The 19,516-nt window shown below is 40.6% G+C and overlaps 1 protein-coding gene across 1 annotated transcript; it reads right to left on the reverse strand.

Annotated features, from left to right (window-relative positions):
* Window positions 1-592: 592 nt before the first annotated feature.
* LOC113047017 (excitatory amino acid transporter 2-like) lies at window positions 593-19,357 on the reverse strand. Its single transcript, XM_026208244.1, has 11 exons — window positions 18,701-19,357; window positions 11,063-11,206; window positions 8,676-8,828; window positions 8,294-8,547; window positions 7,068-7,173; window positions 6,741-6,867; window positions 5,239-5,472; window positions 4,414-4,608; window positions 3,485-3,619; window positions 2,910-3,342; window positions 593-1,799 (listed from the first exon to the last, which is right to left on the reverse strand). The coding sequence occupies exons 1-11, from the start codon at window positions 18,834-18,836 to the stop codon at window positions 1,584-1,586; spliced, it is 2,133 nt and encodes a 710-aa protein (XP_026064029.1). The 5' UTR covers window positions 18,837-19,357; the 3' UTR covers window positions 593-1,583.
* Window positions 19,358-19,516: the final 159 nt, after the last annotated feature.

Here is a 19,516-nt window from a genome sequence, read left to right on the forward strand (position 1 = left end):
ATGGCAAATCTGTTTTAACACAACCATTCACAAGTTTGGGGTCGCTAAGATTTGGAATGTTTTTCTAATATTGACCAAGGCTGTATTTATTTGATCAAAAGTGCAGTAAAAACAGTAATATTGTGAAATATTATTACATTTTTTCATCTGAATTTTCAGCAGTCATTACTCCAGTCTTCAGTGTCACGTGAGCCTTCAGAAATCATTCTAATATGCTTATCTTTGCTGCGCAAGTAACATGTATTATTGTTATTATTATTATTCTTGTTTAAAACAGTTGCGCTGCTTAATATGTTTTGTGGAAAAGTAACATAAAATATGCAACATGTCATTTCAGGATTCTTCATTGAACAGAAAGATCAAAAGAACATCACACAATCTGTCACAGAAATCTTTTGTAACACGATGAATGACTTTACAGTCACTTTCGATCAACTGAATGCATCGTTTCTGAATAAATTATTCATTTCTTTAAAAAATGACTGACCTTCAACTTAAATTTTACTATTATAATTTAATATTAGAATTTAATATATTATAATTTTACAAACTATTGTAATTTAACAATGAAATAATTTGTATTTAAAAGAAAATATTGCAATTATTTGGCAATGTGTTGTTAAGTATGAAAAGTAACTACAGAAAAAAAAATCTAATTTGTGTGTTTTTTTATTTATTTTATTTTTATAATGGACTGGATGTGAGTGAAAACTGCACTGGCGTTCATACAGCATGACCGTGGACGACTTGTGCAAGAACAATAAAGTTGGCTGTCAGATTTGTGTAACTGCATTTACACTTCTGGTAATGCTGAGGTGTGTAAGCCTGATGTCATAGTCACACCCACTAATATAAACAGTGTATTGGTAAATCTGTACATGCAAATGATGTTTCAGTGTATGATTCACATTTTAAAGACACACGGAAATGGAAAAGAACATGAGGGGTACGTTGAGAAAATGGATCATGTTACTCAGAGCTGCTTGTGACGTCCTCGCCACCGTCAAAAGAAGAACCCAACAAATCATAAAACGGGAGATTTGGAACAACTTCGGACTGTTTATAGGAACCAACTGCTTCGACTCATTTGAACGGCCTGTTGTCATTTTGTTTATGTTGCACTGGCAACTGAACAGAGGACATCTAGTCTATAAAAGTAAACTAAGGCAGCTCAAGTGAGTCAAGGCTATCTTTTCCCTAAACCATTGAGTAAGTCTGGGATTTACAGAGCAGTGCAGTGACATCCATTCTTATAACCAGTATCCCAGTAGCCTAGATAAATTATATGACAGGGAAGTCAACGAATAAATAAAGTCAAGATTGGCAGAGCACGTGCAATAAACGCGCGGAGCCACTCATCCGGTTTACAGTTACAAACAGTTGCTAGACTATAAAGCTGAAACACAGTGAACCCTCCATTGACTTACATCACGTTTCTCAATGCAAAACAAACACACAACGAACCTAGGTACTCAAAGTCTTTGCCAAAACAACAAAAATGCCAGCGTTCACCCAGAAAGGTGGGTTCTGAGATACGGAAGAAGTATTGTGGAAATGTGCTGCAGCTTTGTCTGTGGATCCCTTCAGGGCAGGTCACAAAGTGGGATGTTGTGGCGCCTGTCGTACGCCGTGTCGTCGCTTTCTTCTCCGTCACTCGCCACATCCATCATTCTTCCCTTCTCCTCGTCCTCCTCAGTCTCGCTCCCTTTATCCCGCTCCCGCTCGCGCAGTCTCTCTCTTTCTCTGTCTCTTTCCCGGTCTCTGCCTCTCTCTCGGAAACCTCTGGGAAGAGTGGTAATCTGCGGGATGCAAAGTGACGGGCGACTTTTAACAGCACATTCACATCAGAAACACCTCGGTATAAGAACATCGGAATTACTTGATCAAACTTAAAATGACTAGTTTACTCACCCTCATGTCAATACAATGTCATTTTTACAGAAAAAGATGTTGCAGTAAACACACTAAAGTAAAAACTATTTATTGATTAACTGTAAGCTGACATATACAGTGGAAAACTGTAAATGGTTCACCATTGTGGTGAAATTACTGTCAGATTTATGGTTGCAAGTAAACCTATGAATTTCTGGATTATTTCCAGTAAAAGGGCATTCCCCCCAGAGCCACATCACACATCATATATAAGTCATTTGCATATTCCTATTTTTGTTTTTTATTACTCTGATGGCGTTTTGTATTTGAAACCATTTTATTATGAACAATATGTGATTTAATTAAATATACAAGTATAATTAGTAAAATATACAGACACCAAAAACTGAAACACTTTTCTGGAAACCACAGCTGATCATACATTTAAATTACATTTTTTGTGCACTTTTTCTGTGTTGTGTTGTGTAGTGTATTTGTTCTTCCGCAGAACTTGGTCACTCTTTTTCATGCAATTACAAAGAACAAGGATAGAAGTTTTCTAAGGATGGTTAAAAAGGGTGCCAAAACAAGCTCCACAGATCAGTCGCATTTGCAAACAAATGATTCAGATTGGTGAACTGGAAATAACACATCACTGTCAAGATCAGACTCAAAAGAAAGACTTGTTCACGGATCAGACGGTGTAACTTCTCTAATGAACTCTACTAAACACGTCAAGAAGCTTAACAGTGAATAATGACTTAATGGCTGTCTGTTTCTTGCACAAAAAAACTACCTAAAAACACTGTATTTATCTCATAATTAAAAATTGGGAATACAGCACACCAGTTTAATCACTTTTGTATGGAAAAGAAAAAGAGTGACTTTTGCATTCCACAGAAGAAAGATAGTCATCCAGGATTAGAACAACATGAAGGTGAGTACATTTTATGTGACCTATTTGTGTAAGATCAATCTGTGCACTCGTAACTTAAAAATCAAACCATAATATAGCTATTTTCTGAACAAAGCCTCACCTGGTTGTCATGAGTGGGCAGGGCGCAGTATCCAGGCTCTGTCCTGCGTAAAAGGCGAGGGGAATGTGTTCGGAAAGGCCTCGGGGAGTGAGAGCACACGGAGCGAGGGGAGGGCGAGCGGATGGAGTGAGGTGATGGAGAGCGGACGGAGCGGGGCGAGTGCGGGATAGAGTACGACTGAGACTGTGAAGGGGTCAGAGACGGGGCGTGATGGTTGAGCTTTGGGGGGCGCGGGGAGCGGGGGGGCAGTTCGGGTGGTTTGAGAGGGTCTATGAGGTCTATTTCAGTGAGGAGGGGTGGAGGGGGGACAAACTCCGCGTCTGATAGAGGGATCTCCCCGTCGATCAAGGCGAGCTCTGCCCGTGATAGGTGGTCCACAATGCCCGCCCCGAAAGAGTCGCCCACTACGTTAATGGAGGTACGCATTCTGTCACTGAAGACACACAAAAGACAGCTCTAAACGCTGACACAGAGCAGCTCAGGACAGCTGTTTATGTTCAGAACATCAGTTGATCATTAAAGCAAGGCCGTCGTCAGGGCCCACACATAACACAAACAGAGCTGTTTGAACTCACAGAATCCAGTCGACAGCGACGAGCAGGCTAATGTCTTGGGTTGGAAGGCCCACAGCGGTCAGGATTAGCAACATGGTGACCAGACCCGCACTGGGAATACTGGCCGCTCCCACACTGGCTAAAGTCGCTGTCATACTGCAGAGAAAGAGAGAGAGAGAGAGAGGGATTATACCACCACGACTGAGACAGTATGGGGCGGCACTGACAGATATGATCTACTGAGGGGGTGAAACAATAGAAATTCAATGGTGGAAAGATGGAAAAATACAAGAATTGGAAGAAGATGCTAGCGCAGTTCAAGGAGGAACATCTGTGATGTAGCTGCAGGTTAAAGTTTTGTTTGGTAACTGTATTGCAATTATAGAGCAATAGTAATAAAAGGCAATTCTAATAACTGGAATAATAACCAGATTGTTATAGCACAACACAAAGGATCATAAAACCAAACACGTGACTCATAAATCAGGACTGCATTCAGACTGAATGTGAGAACTAGCGGGCAGATGTTTAAAAGAGACAACAAATGACATTTTATACAGAATCAAATATTACCTGAATAAAATAGGATGTAAAATAAAATAAAATAATTGACTACAATTTTGCGGTCATTAAAATGTGATGGTACAATCTAAGAATGGTATTTTATATAATTTTATATTAATATTATATAATATATATAAGATCTGGGTTTGTATTTTCAAAATTCAACCCATTTACAAGTGAATTCTAAGGAATCAAGTCTTACCGGAATAAAAAAATGAATAAAATGAAAAAGGTTAACTGAAAAGGTTCTCTGAATAACCTAAAAGCTGAATCCCTCCGTGGATAAGGGGATTTTGTTGTGTGCATGTGTTGTAATGCAAGGATTTCTTTATTGCAGCCGCTGCATAAGCCACCATTTGTCTTGTTTCAGCCCCACATCTCCTTACCTAACAGTGACAATCTGTCCTCCATCGAGGGAAATGTCATTCATCTGGGCGATGAAAATGGCTGCTACGGCCTCATAGAGTGCAGTGCCATCCATGTTTATGGTGGCTCCAATGGGCAGCACAAAGCGGGTCACACGCTTGTCAATATTTAGATTCTCCTCCAGACACCGAAAAGTCACTGGCAATGTCCCAGCACTGAAAAAGAGAACGCTAAATCTATTATAATTGTCTAACTAATGCTAATTTGTTGTTTGAAAAATTGCCCTGACTAAACATTATTTCCAAAAGAACCCACAAAACCAGTAATAAAAATAAATAAATAAATAAACAAAAAGGACCGGTTGATAGGATTGCATGCATATTCTGTGCCAAACTGACAGTTGGTTTGACATTCAGAAAATAGTTTGGTGCAACAGATGTAAACCCAGATTTATTCATAAACAACTCTCTAAAATATGTTTCAATAATTTCCCATCCATTTACACTGATTAATCCTTCTAGACTTGCATTCTGGAGAACATCAGACAACTTGTTCGGCCAGATTACGTAGTGTGGATGATTTATGTGCTGCCTAAAATATAAGTCATCCATCTGATGTTTTTTTTTTTAAGTTGTTATGTTGGAGTTTATATTAAAACATTTGAGACCACATACCAGTATAAAATATATATATATATATTTTTTTTTACATGAGAATGTGTTTGGGCTGTGCTACATGTAAAAGAGAGAAAAACAGAGATAGATCTTGGTTCTCAAGATAAGTGACCTTTAACTCTTTAAGTCAGAACAGCATGAGACACATGAGGAGTGGTCTGCTGTCTGTACCTGCTGGCCGTTCCCAGAGCAGTGATCCACGCCTGGAAGATACCAGAGTAAAACGTGAAGGGGTTTTTCCGAGTCACGGCGAAGAATATGACTGGCAGGATGAGGCCGCCGTGAATGATGAGGCCGACTATGACTGTGACCATGTACATGCCCAGCTGCCTCGCCATCACTTCCAGGTCACCGATAGCAGCAATTTTCCCACAGATGAGGGAGGCAATGCCTACTGGAGAGTACCTGAAGACAGATCAGTTGAGTTATTAGTCTGGTCAGTTTAGCTGTTTACAGTTGATGTCAAGTGTTTTTTGTTGTTGTTGTTTATGTTGCTGAGCGATAATACTTCTCTAACAAGCAGTATAAAATAAAATAAAAACATGTTTGAATGTATTTTTTAACAATCAATAAATTTTGTTTGTATCAAGAAAAAAGTATAAGTAAATAAAAGAAAATATTTATGAGGTAAATAAAATTGTTTGTATATGAAATATTTATGAGATAAAATTGTTTGTATATAATAAAAAATAAATACTTATATAATAAATACTATTTTAATCTTTAGAACACACACACAGTAAAATCACACTTACTTTTTTTCTTCACACATTACAAGTGGATCTTTATTCATATATAGCTGCCTTTAACATTTTTAGCAGGGAGTCCCTTGCAAGAGGATCATCATTTTGGCCCAGTTTCACAACCTGAACACCATGTGAGATGATGTTACTTCTTATGTGGTCTGAATTTAATTAATCTGAAATGCTGCTCATAAATATTTCACAGTGTGTTATAGTAAGCAACAGATGATCTTTATTGTACCATTTGGAAAACACAGAACACAGTTAGTTACAGATGGGACGGTCTCAGGGCTGAGCGGGGACTGTCTTTGTTGTCATACGCTTTTATTTTGGGCTGTTAACTTATTCCATGCTTTTTCTTTTTATTGTTAAAGATGTATTAGAATATGAAACGGACATGTTCGTTCCCACTGTCTCACTTCTCCTGTGCTGTAAAATGGCCTGTTAGCATTTCGGTTCAAGCATTTCATTTCTGCAGACATGAATCATACTGTAAGTTCAGTGCTCTATCTGTTTTCTGCCAGCGTGTGGGTATCTGTCTGCGGTTTATGTGTCGGAGGATATATTACATCCAGAATAATACTCCCACATTTACTCCTGGGAACACAAATACGATGTTGCACTCTCTCAGATTCCTGTGCTGTTTTCTCCCTGACAAATCCCCCTCTTTCCCTCTTCCTTACATGCTATATACCATTCCCTCACTCTGCTGAACTCCTCTGAACATGTTTCAAACACAATAATTCCTTAGTAAAAAAAAAAAACCTTCTACACTTCAGTAGCCTGTTTAATCCCATGCTTCAGCAATCAAAACATGGAGAGATTAATTAATGTTATTTATGAGTGGATGACAGCCATAAAATGGCTAAAATAAATTCATTTGTTTCAGTTGCAACAGATATATAATCATAATAAAGACAGAAGACTGACCACATGATCATGGACACCATCTTCATGATGATCTCATTAAGGATGTTGAAGAAATCACTCATGAGCTTCCCCCTCTCGCCCATTTTCCCCATGTAGATACCAAATGTGATGAAGAACCCAATCAAACCTTACAACACAGAGAGGTGAGAAAAATGACCATTAAAAACAGTGACAAACAGAAATTCATCTATTGAGAAATCATAATATTTTTTGGTTTTTCTAATAATGCATCACAAATTGAAATGACTCTTTTTGATGTTACTTAAAATTTCATCTATGCTGTATTTTGTGTTTTAAGTACAGAAAAAACCCCGAATATACTCTAACCTAAAACATTCATTCCCCACTTCATTTCCAGTTTTTTCCTGTTGACAAGGATCGGTTCAGTTTGGTTCTGGACTGGGACGGCTACTTTTTTGAGCACCGTTTGAACCTGAAAAGGGAAGAAAGAAATATATGTTGATTACGTGTATATTTTTATGTGTATATTTTTATGTATATACACATTCAATTTATTTTCAGTAATTCAACTCAAACTGTGAAACTTGTGTATTAAATAAATTCAATGCACACAGACTGAAGTAGTTTAAGCCTTTGGATCTTTTAATTGTGATGATTTTGGCTCGCATTTAACAAAAAGCCTCAACAAATTAGAATACTTCATAAGACCAATAAAACAAAAAAATCGATCAGCATTTAACATCTAAGCACCATGAGAACTATTAGAGATTAGAAGCTCTGCAGGCTGACAAATCGCTCTGTCATTACACACAGACTGATCTGAATCACTGACACGTGAGGAAGTGGGATCTACAGGGAACCAATGCAAATTTTAGACTGTTTAGTTTATTTTAATGTTTAGGCCCTTAAACAAACTGCATGTACTCTGGTAACTAAGTTGGATGAAGGAATTACAACTTACAACACAGATGAAATTGCAATATTAAAACAATAATTGGACAATAAGTGTACTGTTTTTATCTGACAGCAGGAAAAAACTATGCTTGAATGAAAATAAAAAAATAATCATCCAACGTTAGGATTGCAAAATAAATAGGCCACTTTAAAAGATAATAGAAAATGATTCTCGTATTGTTTGTAGGAAAAATTCAACACAAATTCATCCTTCACTTGTTAGAAGCAAGACAAACTAGGCAGATGGACAGGACAGGTTGCTCAAAAACCATTAACAAACAATGTAAAAGACAACAGCAGTGAACCAATGGCGGCAGACAGCCTGAAACTATAGGTCAATTGGGATGTGACCCAATATACATCACGAGCAACCCGCTGTGCCACTGTTCTGAAAGATTCACATTTTCTAAACATCAGAAATGCAGAAAGATGAATTTTTTTTATATATATTTTCAATAGAGCACAAATATAGAGAAAAGTCCTGAAGAGAGAGACACAAGTCATCAGAGACACAGACTCTCATCCATGATGTTTGTGGGCGGTACCTGGTTTCATGGTAAACCACTGACCCCAGATGCATACTGGGTGATCTTATGATTACATTTAAAACTTTCCAAAGCTCAAGCACATTCTTTTACCTGCTGAAAACAGGCCTGGACCAGGTTCTCAGGGAAAAGGTTCCGGATCAGATCCAGAAAGGCATCCATACTGCTGACTTCTTGGTTCTTGGGGGCGGAACTGAACTGACTGGACCTGAGTTTTGGGTTCCCAGGGTGTATTCCAAGCACCAGGATGACCCCTAGAACAGCAGCGATTACTGTGGTGGACATGTAGTACACCATTGCTCTGGAGCCCATTCTTCCACTGGAGCGAGCATCCAGACCGGCCAGGCCTGCGAGCCAGACAGAACAAGAGAGAGATCTTGCATCAACAAAGATAAATGGATTCTTTTCTGGTGCTATAGAGACTCTGTTCCCATTTAGCAATCTTAAAATATAACACATGTGTTTGAGCACTGACCTGTGATGAGACTGGAAATGATGAGAGGCAGGATGAGCATCTTCAGCATTCTCATTAGGAGGTCTCCCGGAAACGAAACCAGCATAAGAGTGTTTGCGTCCAGATCAGGAATATAACGCAGCATCATGCCCAGCACTGTGCCCGCTATAACACCTGTGAGAGTGTTGATTAAACAGTTATGTTTGGCCTGCTTATTAAAAGTTGTATGGATCATTGTAGGACACTGGGTATTTCACATGCACCACTGCATAACTGTCCTGTATCTGCAACATATCAAACTACTGTTGTATAAACAGTGTCACTACATTGGGGCCAAAAAATTTGCTGAGAACTTGCTATTTTGGTATTTGTCTACATTTGACCTACCGATGACCACAGTTATGAAACGACAGACAAGGTTTATCTTTTATATTTCTAAGAATGTACAGTAGGAAAAATATTTATTTGATCCCCTGCTGATTTTGTAAGTTTGACCACTTACAAAAAAACAAAAAAAAAAACAAAGGGTCTGTAATTGTTATGGTAGGTTTACTTTAATTTATAGAGACAGAATACCAAACAATCCAGAAAAAAACACATTATATAAAGGTTAGGAATTGATTTGCATTTCAGTGAGTGAAATAAGTATTTGATCCCCAAGCAAAACATGACTTAGTACTTGGTGCAAAAACCCTTGTTGGCAAGCACAGAGGAAAGACGTTTTTTTGTAGTTGGTCACCAGGTTTGCAAACATCTCAGGAGGCATTTTGGTCTACTCATTTTGACAGATCCTAAATCCTTGAACTTTCTTAGTTGTTGTTTGGCAACTCAATGTTTCAGCTCCCTCCACAGATATTCTACAGGATTGAGGTCTGGAGACTGGTTAGACCACTCCACGACCTTAATGTGCTTCTTCTTGAGCCACTCCTTTGTTGCCTTGGAGGTATGTTTGGGGTCAGTGTCATACTGGAAGACCTATCTGTGACCCATGTTCTGGCTGAAGGAAGGAGGTTATCATCCAAGATTTTACAGTACATGGCCCCTTCCATATGCCCCTCAATGCAGTGAAGTCATCCTGTACGCTTAGCAGAAAAACAGCCCCAAAGCATAATGTGCTTGACTGTAGAGATGGTGTTCTTGGGGTCATAGTCAGCATATTCTCTCCCACCAAACATGGCGAGTGGAGTTAATGTCAAAGAGCTCAATCTCAACACATCTGACCACAGCACTTTCTCTCAAACCTTCTCTTAATCATTTAGATGTTTATTGGCAAACTTTAAACAGGCCTGTATATGTGCCTTGCGGGGTGTATGTCAGTATGTAGTATGTTACCAATGTTTTGCTTGGTGACTATGCTCCCAACTGCCTTAAGATCATTAACAAGCACCTCCCGTGTAGTTTGGGGCTGATTCCTCACCTTTCTCATTATCATCCTTACCCCATGAGGCAAGATCTTGCACGGAGCTCCAGACCGAGGCCGATTGATGGTTGTTTTGTATATCTTCCATTTCCGAATTATCCCACTAATAGTTGCATCCTTCTCACCAAGATTCTCGCTGATGGTCTTGTAGCCCATTCAAACCTTGTGCAGATCTACAGTCTTGTCTCTGACATCCTTTGACAGCACTTTGGTCTTGCTCATGATGGTGGGAGAGGTTGCAATGAAAGATACAGATTGTGTGGACAGGTGTCTTATACATGGGCTGACATTAGGACTAACTTCTTAAAGTGACAGGTTTAATCTGTGTTCCACATGAACTCATACCCAATCTGTGGGAGCCAGAATTCTTGTTGGCTGGTAGGGGATCAAATACTTATTTCACCCACTAAAATGCAAATCTATCTCTAAACTTTATATAATGCACTTTTTCAGGATATTTTGTTTGGTATTCTGCCTCTATCGTTAAAATAAACCTAACATAAAAATTACAGACCCTTCATTTCTTTGTAAGTGGGCAAACTTACAAAATCAGTAGGGGATCAAAGAAATATTTTCCTCACTGCAAGTATAAAGAATGAGTAGATGAAAGCTGATGATAAAAGCTGACAAACTGAGATGAAATTGGTGGTATCATACATTTATAAATTGTTTTTGGACCCTAGTAATATTTCAGTTTTCATGACCATTTCTTTCCTCTTTCCAACTGCTACGCCTCTTTTTGCATACGCAAATCAACTAATCTCTTCCCGTATATTATCAACAATTTTAGAGATAATACCATCTCTCCTGTTTTGTCCTTATCACCTCACTATGACTTGCTAGGCTTTATTAGTTTATGTCCACCAAACAATAAAATGGCACATTTATTTAATACCCTTAACTTCCAAGGAAGGAGACACAGACAGATCTGAAAATGTGTACAAACACTCCCACACATGCATACATGCACGCACACACAGAAGCACACCTAGCACGGTGAGGGCAAGGAGCAGGTTGCGTGAAAACCAGCCACATTGTTGGTTTGTGTTGCCTTGTAATTCTGCGTCCACTCGATCTTCCATCTGCAATGCTGCACTTTTCTGGTTGCCCAAATGCTTATTCGTCATTCTGTCTGTATAAGTCAAGAGAAAAAAAGAAAGAAAGAAAGAAAGAAAGAAAGAAAGAAAGAAAGAAAAAATCCAAGGTAAATAAACAGTGATGCTAACTTTAACATCCTATGCTTCACTTTATGCCTCCAGTGAACTCGGGTTGTTCAATGGGTCAGGGGGTCAGGTTTTTGCTGGTTAGCATGGCCCAGTTAGATCCTGCTGGTTGGATGGATGGATGATGCTTCTCCAGTTCTTTCTACTATAGAAAAGTGAATCTAGAACATGCCAGTATAGCCACTGTCATCTTGCGATAATGATGCTATTTATCAATACACTATCAAATAATGAACTAAAAGCAAACTTAACCACCTGATTCTTCAATGCAGAAGTAAGTCTATAGGTGAGACTTATGGTTGATTAGCAGAAGAAGAAGAATAAGAAGAATAGCAAAGTGCAAGTAAATGGTAAAACTGTTTGCACTACTAACTGGTGTGTTGATAATTAAGATAATACATTGCAATTATATGGAAAGACACACCAATCTGCATTATCAACCAGTAAAACAAGCTGTTTTTTACAGCTAAAAATAGCTTGAGGCAAATGAGACCGGAAGCCAGACCTATAAAATTTACAAATGGCCGTGTCCGCTTTTCAGGAAAAACAAGGAGGATTTGAAAATGTTTTACATACGTCAGCATGATGAGAATTATACTTAAACCATCTTTGGGAATTTTTTTTATTTTTAAGTGTAATTTATTTATTTTGCCTCAAGTACCATTTGTTTACATATAGGGTTTATGACCTGTACTACAGCCAGCCACCAGATCTGAACATCAAAATGTTTTGGACATTTGCAGCACATTTGGTTGATATCAAAATGATTTAATTCTACTGCCAAAGGCGGTTTCTCCATTTTTGTAATGTTTTTGAAAGTAGTCTCTTATATTCATTAAGGCTGCATTTACAGTATTTGACCAACACAACAGACAGTAAAATATATATATATATATATATATATATATATATATATATATATATATATATATATATATATATATATATATATTCTATATTCAAATTTCGAACTCAAAGCAAATTTAAATTTTCAACAAAACTTTTTGATCAGTCTACACTTAACAGTTTGGACTGCCAGCTTAGAATAGTTATGTTTAAGTTCTTTAATTAGCCAGAACAAAAATTAAAATATGTTTTAAGTCAGGCATTGAGGAAGGTTGTTATCATCTTGCACAGAACGTACGCAAGCTGAGTAATAGCCATTAAGATGAATGGGAATTCAAAGGTATTCTTTTCTCCAGGTCTGGCAAACTTCCTTCATCATGCCTGGTTTCCAAAAATTGCTCTAGACAAATACTAGTGCAATGATGAATAAGTAACAATCAAAAATATATTTCCCAATACTTCAAGCTCTCCTTCTGTCATCAGTGACTAAGCAAAACAATTCACCAGAATTACAACAAACTTAATGTGTGTATTAATGTCATATTAGTCATAGAAAAACACAAATACCACAGAAATAGATGAAGTAACATTATGTTTGGTAACCCTTGTTCCTCGAAGGAGGGAATGGAGATGTCACATCAGATGACTGACGAATTGGGATCTCACTTAGAGAGACCAATCCACTCGGAGTGTAAACTAAACAAGCCAAAGCACACTGACATGCGATAATTACATCCAGCTGTTGCTGATCACAGTGTGGGTATAAGTAGGCAGCTGGTGCAGCGCATATCCAGGTTTTAGCTGAGAAGCTGAGCTAGTAACCCAGCTGCTCAGTGGTAGTACAGAAGCTATGGTGTAGGGACGTGATGACCGACGCTGACCAACGAATTTTTATCCCTACCAAAAGGGCAATAGCTACTGCCCCTTTCAGTGTCCTGTGGAAACTTCCTGTGCCGCTAATTTTTGGCACAGTCCAGGGATTACTACAAGAAGACCAGCTACTACTGCTATGGCATGTCTGGCTGCTGAGGGGATGGAGGAGCTCGACAGGGTCTACTGTATGGGCTCTCTGGAGTGTTTTTAGCAAGCCAACCCAAAGCCGGGGCCTCTAAGTGCTTCTACCTGCTTGAGGTGAGAACACAGGAGGATACTGGCTCCATACGAAGGCTACAGAATCTAGTGAACGTGTTGCATCCTGTTGCATCCTCCAACACTTCTAGTTGAGTGAGCTTGCAACCTAAATGGGCAGGGCCACCCTGTGCCTGAAAAGCCAGGGTGATGGTACCACTTTCCAGTGGGCCATCCTCTGCTTGGAGATGGCATTCCCCTTCTGCTGGCCTCTGTGACAGACAAAGAGCTGGTCTGAGGTCCTGAAGCTTTGTGTTTGGTTTATGTAGCATCTTAATGCTCGGACGGGACAGAGCAAAGCTAAGGCTGGGACTGCCTCCTCTGGGGGCAGCGCTTGCAGGCTCACTACCTGATCCCTGAAGTAAGAAGACCTGATGATCAGGTCATGCTTCCCTAGCAACTTCCCTTCTACGGGGTCGTGGTTAGCAGCAATCGCAGCAACATAGACTTTGAAGGAGGAGGGAAACAGCCTTCGCTCCAACCCTTGCTGCAAGAAGTACAGCATGACTCTGACCATGCATCTTTGGGGGTCTTCTCTGTGAGAAGAGCACCACTCGATGAACAGGTTCCCCTTTAAGGCATAATTGTGTCTCATAGATGGTGCTCTGGCTGAAGTGATAATGTCAACTACCTTTTGGGGTAGGTCACCTAGAACCTCTGCGTCCCATCCAGGGACCAGAAGTGAAGTTTGCAGTGGTATGGACGCTGGTGCCACACGGTGCCCCATCTCTGAGTCAGTAGATCCTCCCACAAAGGAATCGGCCAGGGAGGTGATGTCACGAGGAGTATTAGTTATTGGAACCAGGTTCGGGTGGGCAAAGAGGGTTCAACTAACCGGACCTGATCCTTGTCCTCCCTGACATTTAAGATGAATGGGAATTCAAAGGTATTCTTTTCTCCAGGTCTGACAAACTTCCTTCATCATGCCTGGTTTCCAAAAATTGCTCTAGACAAATACTAGTGCAATGATGAATAAGTAACAATCAAAAATATATTTCCCAATACTTCAAGCTCTCCTTCTGTCATCAGTGACTAAGCAAAACAATTCACCAGAATTACAACAAACTTAATGTGTGTATTAATGTCATATTAGTCATAGAAAAACACAAATACCACAGAAATAGATGAAGTAACATTATGTTTGGTAACCCTTGTTCCTCGAAGGAGGGAATGGAGATGTCACATCAGATGACTGACGAATTGGGATCTCACTTAGAGAGACCAATCCACTCGGAGTGTAAACTAAACAAGCCAAAGCACACTGACATGCGATAATTACATCCAGCTGTTGCTGATCACAGTGTGGGTATAAGTAGGCAGCTGGTGCAGCGCATATCCAGGTTTTCGCTGAGAAGCTGAGCTAGTAACCCAGCTGCTCAGTGGTAGTACAGAAGCTATGGTGTAGGGACGTGATTACCGACGCTGACCAACAAATTTTTATCCCTACCAAAAGGGCAATAGCTACTGCCCCTTTCAGTGTCCTGTGGAAACTTCCTGCGCCGCTAATTTTTGGCACAGTTCAGGGATTACTACAAGAAGACCAGCTACTACTGCTATGGCATGTCTGGCTGCTGAGGGGATGGAGGAGCTCGACAGGGTCTACTGTATGGGCTCTCTGGAGTGTTTTTAGCAAGCCAACCCAAAGCCGGGGCCTCTAAGTGCTTCTGCCTGCTTGAGGTGAGAACACAGGAGGATACTGGCTCCATACGAAGGCTACAGAATCTAGTGAACGTGTTGCATCCTGTTGCATCCTCCAACACTTCTAGTTGAGTGAGCTTGCAACCTAAATGGGCAGGGCCACCCTGTACCTGAAAAGCCAGGGTGATGGTACCACTTTCCAGTGGGCCATCCTCTGCTTGGAGATGGCATTCCCCTTCTGCTGGCCTCTGTGACAGACAAAGAGCTGGTCTGAGGTCCTGAAGCTTTGTGTTTGGTTTATGTAGCATCTTAATGCTCGGACGGGACAGAGCAAAGCTAAGGCTGGGACTGCCTCCTCTGGGGGCAGCGCTTGCAGGCTCACTACCTGATCCCTGAAGTAAGAAGACCTGATGATCAGGTCATGCTTCCCTAGCAACTTCCCTTCTACGGGGTCGTGGTTAGCAGCAATCGCAGCAACATAGACTTTGAAGGAGGAGGGAAACAGCCTTCGCTCCAACCCTTGCTGCAAGAAGTACAGCATGACTCTGACCATGCATCTTTGGGGGTCTTCTCTGTGAGAAGAGCACCACTCGATGAACAGGTTCCCCTTTAAGGCATAATTGTGTCTCATAGATGGTGCTCTGGCTGAAGTGATAATGTCAACTACCTTTTGGGATAGGTCACCTAGAACCTCTGTGTCCCATCCAGGGACCAGAAGTGAAGTTTGCAGTGGTATGGACGCTGGTGCCACACGGTGCCCCATCTCTGAGTCAGTAGATCCTCCCACAAAGGAATCGGCCAGGGAGGTGATGTCACGAGGAGTATTAGTTATTGGAACCAAGTTCGGGTGGGCAAAGAGGGTTCCACTAACCGGACCTGATCCTCGTCCTCCCTGACCTTGCACAGTGTTGTGCTAGAATGCTCACAGGGCAAACACATACTTGCACAGGCCCCGCAGTCAGCTGTATGCCATTGCGTCAGTGCCGAGTGTTCTTTCGGTCAGGAAGTTAAAGGGTTAGTTCACCGAAAAATGAAAAATAATGTCATTAATGACTCACCCTCATGTCGTTCCAAACCCGTAAGAACTCCATTCATCTTCGGAACACAGTTTAAGATATTTTAGATTTAGTCCGAGACCTTTCTGTACCTCCATTGAAAACGTATGTACGGTTTACTGTCCATGTCCAGAAAGGTAATAAAAACATCTTCAAAGTAGTCCATGTGACATCAGAGGGTCAGTTAGAATTTTTTGAAGCATCGAAAATACATTTTGGTCCAAATATAGCAAAAACGACTTTATTCAGCATTGTCTTCTCCTCCGGGTCTGTTGTGAGCACGTTCAAAACACTGCAGTTTAGTGATATCTGGTTTTTGAACACATCACTCGATGTAATCGGATCTTCTTGAACCAGTTAACCAAATTGAACTGAATCATTTGAAACAGTTCACATCTCCAATAAGCATTAATCCACAAATGACTTAAGCTTTAAAAATTTTTTATGTGGCTGACACTCCCTCTGAGTTAAAACAAACCAATCTCCCGGAGTAATTCATTTACTCAAACACTACACTGACTGAACTACTGTGAAGAGAGAACTGAAGATGAATGCTGAGCCAAGCCAGATAATGAACTAAAGATTGACTCGTTTCAAATGATTCAGTTCGATTTGGTTAATTGGTTCAAGAAGATCCGGTTACATTGAATGATTCGTTTGCGAAATGGATATCACTAAACTGCTAAATCTAAAATATCTTAAGCTGTGTTCCGAAGATGAACAGAGGTCGTACGGTTTTGGAACGACATGACGGTGAGTCACTAATGACATAATTGTAATTTTTGGGTGAACTATCCCTCTAAACAACAGACAGTAAGATGTTTCTTGCGCTGCTTTGCTGGAGGCTGCTGCGTATGCTGCGCAAGAATGGGGGTGGTGGCAGGGGACCATTCTTGGCGACGAACAGGTTGAGGCACTGCCAGGTGGAGGCAGCTGCTGCACTCCGGCACAGGATGCGCCTGATGTCCTCCGTCTGCTTCTGGGCAGAGGAGATCTACTGGGTGAAGTTCTCCACTGTGTGTTAGAACTTCTGGGTCGTGACCACTCTTGTGCAGGTCCTTCAATGCCATGACCTGATGAACCGACAACAATGCCATGGCGTGTAGGGTAGAGGCAGCTTCTCCGCAGGCAGCATAAGCACTGCCGGTCAGGGCCAAAGAGTACCTATAGGCCAGGGAGGGGAGCAACGGCTTGCCCCACCAGGTAGCAGTGGTATTTGGACACAATTGCATTACAACCGATCGCTCCACCCTGGACTTTCGTATACCCCTGTGCTGCACCACCATCAAGGGTGGTGAGGAAGGATGAACCACTGGGGTGGCTTCTGGCAGTGAACAGTGCCGTCCATGACCCAGTGAGCTCATCATGGACCTCTGGGAAGAAAGGCGGGCAAGCCAAGAACCAGCATGAGCAACTCCAAGAAATCAATCATCCAGCCTCGAGGGTTCGGGATGCGGTGGAGGATTCTGAACTCGATCAGTTAGATCACTCATAGCAGAAGGTCAGGAGAAGAACACTGAAACCAATTGGCTCCGAAACAAAAAGCTGAATATGTGCTGCACCAGCTGCCTACTTATGCTGTGATCAGCAATAGCTGGATGAAATAATTGCATACCAATGTGCATTGGCTCATTGAATTTACATTCGAAGTGGATTGGTCTCTCTTAGCGAGATCCCAACTGCGATGTCTGAGACTGATGAACTATTGTTGTAAATGGGAATAACACCCTCACAAATAATGCACTGGTCACAATGTTTTGCCTCAGTAACACAGGCTGAGAAAAGATTCCAGCAGGAGTGTGATGGCAGGTTCATGCATTTGCATTAGAAATCCTTGACCGACCCTCTGCTGTGTTTACGTCAGCATGCCGACACATAAAACAACAGATTACCATAATTGGTCAGTATTATTTTCATCTGTCGCCATTTATGCTCATGACGCCAGAGGCCAATGTATCGCACAGCCTCATTTCATTGTATTCTTCTTTTTAATATTTAAATTATTTATTTATGACTGACTATGACCAAGTCTAAAATGCATAAATAAACAAAAGGTTTATTAGAAACTTCCAAAGCAACATCTGCACCACACAACATGATGCTTTTCTCATCCACATCAAGCAGTTGCCAATTCCGTCATCCCTATGATCGTCCGAAACAGTCAAGAAAGAGATTTACTTATTCACCTCCTCACATCACATGCATCTTACAGCTGTTTCTCCTATAACACGCTGCCTTTTTTATAATAAGAACTTTAATTATGCTGAAATGGAGCCTTGCTTCGGTTTGGAAGTCACTGAGATCACAGATCGCAAAGGAACAAAAACACAAAGCCTTGCAGGAAAACATTATAAACCCCTTCCAATCGTTTAATCTTCTAAACTGCAATTTTTCAAGCGCTCCCTTACACGCACACACAGACACACCCATATATACACTGTCAAACCTCCATATGGGAATCATACAAAGCTCCTGCTCCTTTAGAATACCATGTGACTGCCAAGTGGGACCGATAAACATTTCATCAGCCTCGGCCCATTATAAACATCTGCCTAAAGCCGGACACTGATCGAGGTAGGGGAAACTCAGGGTTGAGTAATGAGACATATAGAATAAACACACGTGTTCAGAAGAAAGCAAGAGCTGAAAGACAGAGCGACAAACATTTGTGAATTGCATCATCACAAAGAATAAGTCTTTTTAATAGTCTTTTAACTAGATGAGAGAAATACTTACCCGAGTTTCCCGTCTTGGCCTTTTTGCCCTTTCCCTTCTTACCGTTTTTCGGTGTTGTTTGATTCTGACTCTTTGAACTGCATTTCTCTTTCTTTCTCTGGATGTTCCCTGTCCTGTTCATCTGTTTGTTCTTCATGTCAGATTTAAACTATAACAACAGTTGCTGCTCAGACATAAAGACGGATTGGCAGCACTGCTGAAATGTTTTTGGGTTTGTTTGTTTTTTTGGAGGGTGAGGGAGGGAAGTCATTTGCCAAGTTTCAATTGCACAAACATAATCCTCTGTGAAGCCTCATGTGGAGAAGAGAGAGAGAAAGAGTGAGAAAGAGAAGCTTATGACCCGTGAGTCTGCATCCCTTTTACAATACCTCACATTTTTTTCATTTTGAGCTTAAACCTGTTTTCACAAAGGTCTCCACATTCAAATGCAGGCAACAACATGCCAGAACCGCATGTATAAAAATGAAGCTCTGCTACATTCTGCTAATCCCTTTGTTGGAGAGCTGCTTTGTATTTTTAGAGAGGAGGTTACGTGTTGTAACCAAGTAAGTGATTTTAAGGTCAGGATGTTAGTGAAACATTGAGTAATGACAGTCAACAAGTAAGGCACAAAGACTTAAATTCATTAAAAATTGTTAACCTTTGCAATAATAAAGAGCAAGTACTTTCACAATGAAATGCATAATTTCTTAACCTGTTCTTAAGACATGATGCAGGTCTGTAAGATCAGCCAGAGTCACAATGCATCCTTTTTCTTTTCCACCAATCCATGCTGATTTATGAATAAGAACATGAATAGGATTGGCCACCTATAAT

This window comes from Carassius auratus, chromosome 28, assembly GCF_003368295.1.
Source record: "Carassius auratus strain Wakin chromosome 28, ASM336829v1, whole genome shotgun sequence".
In the NCBI taxonomy this organism is placed as follows: Eukaryota; Metazoa; Chordata; class Actinopteri; order Cypriniformes; family Cyprinidae; genus Carassius; species Carassius auratus.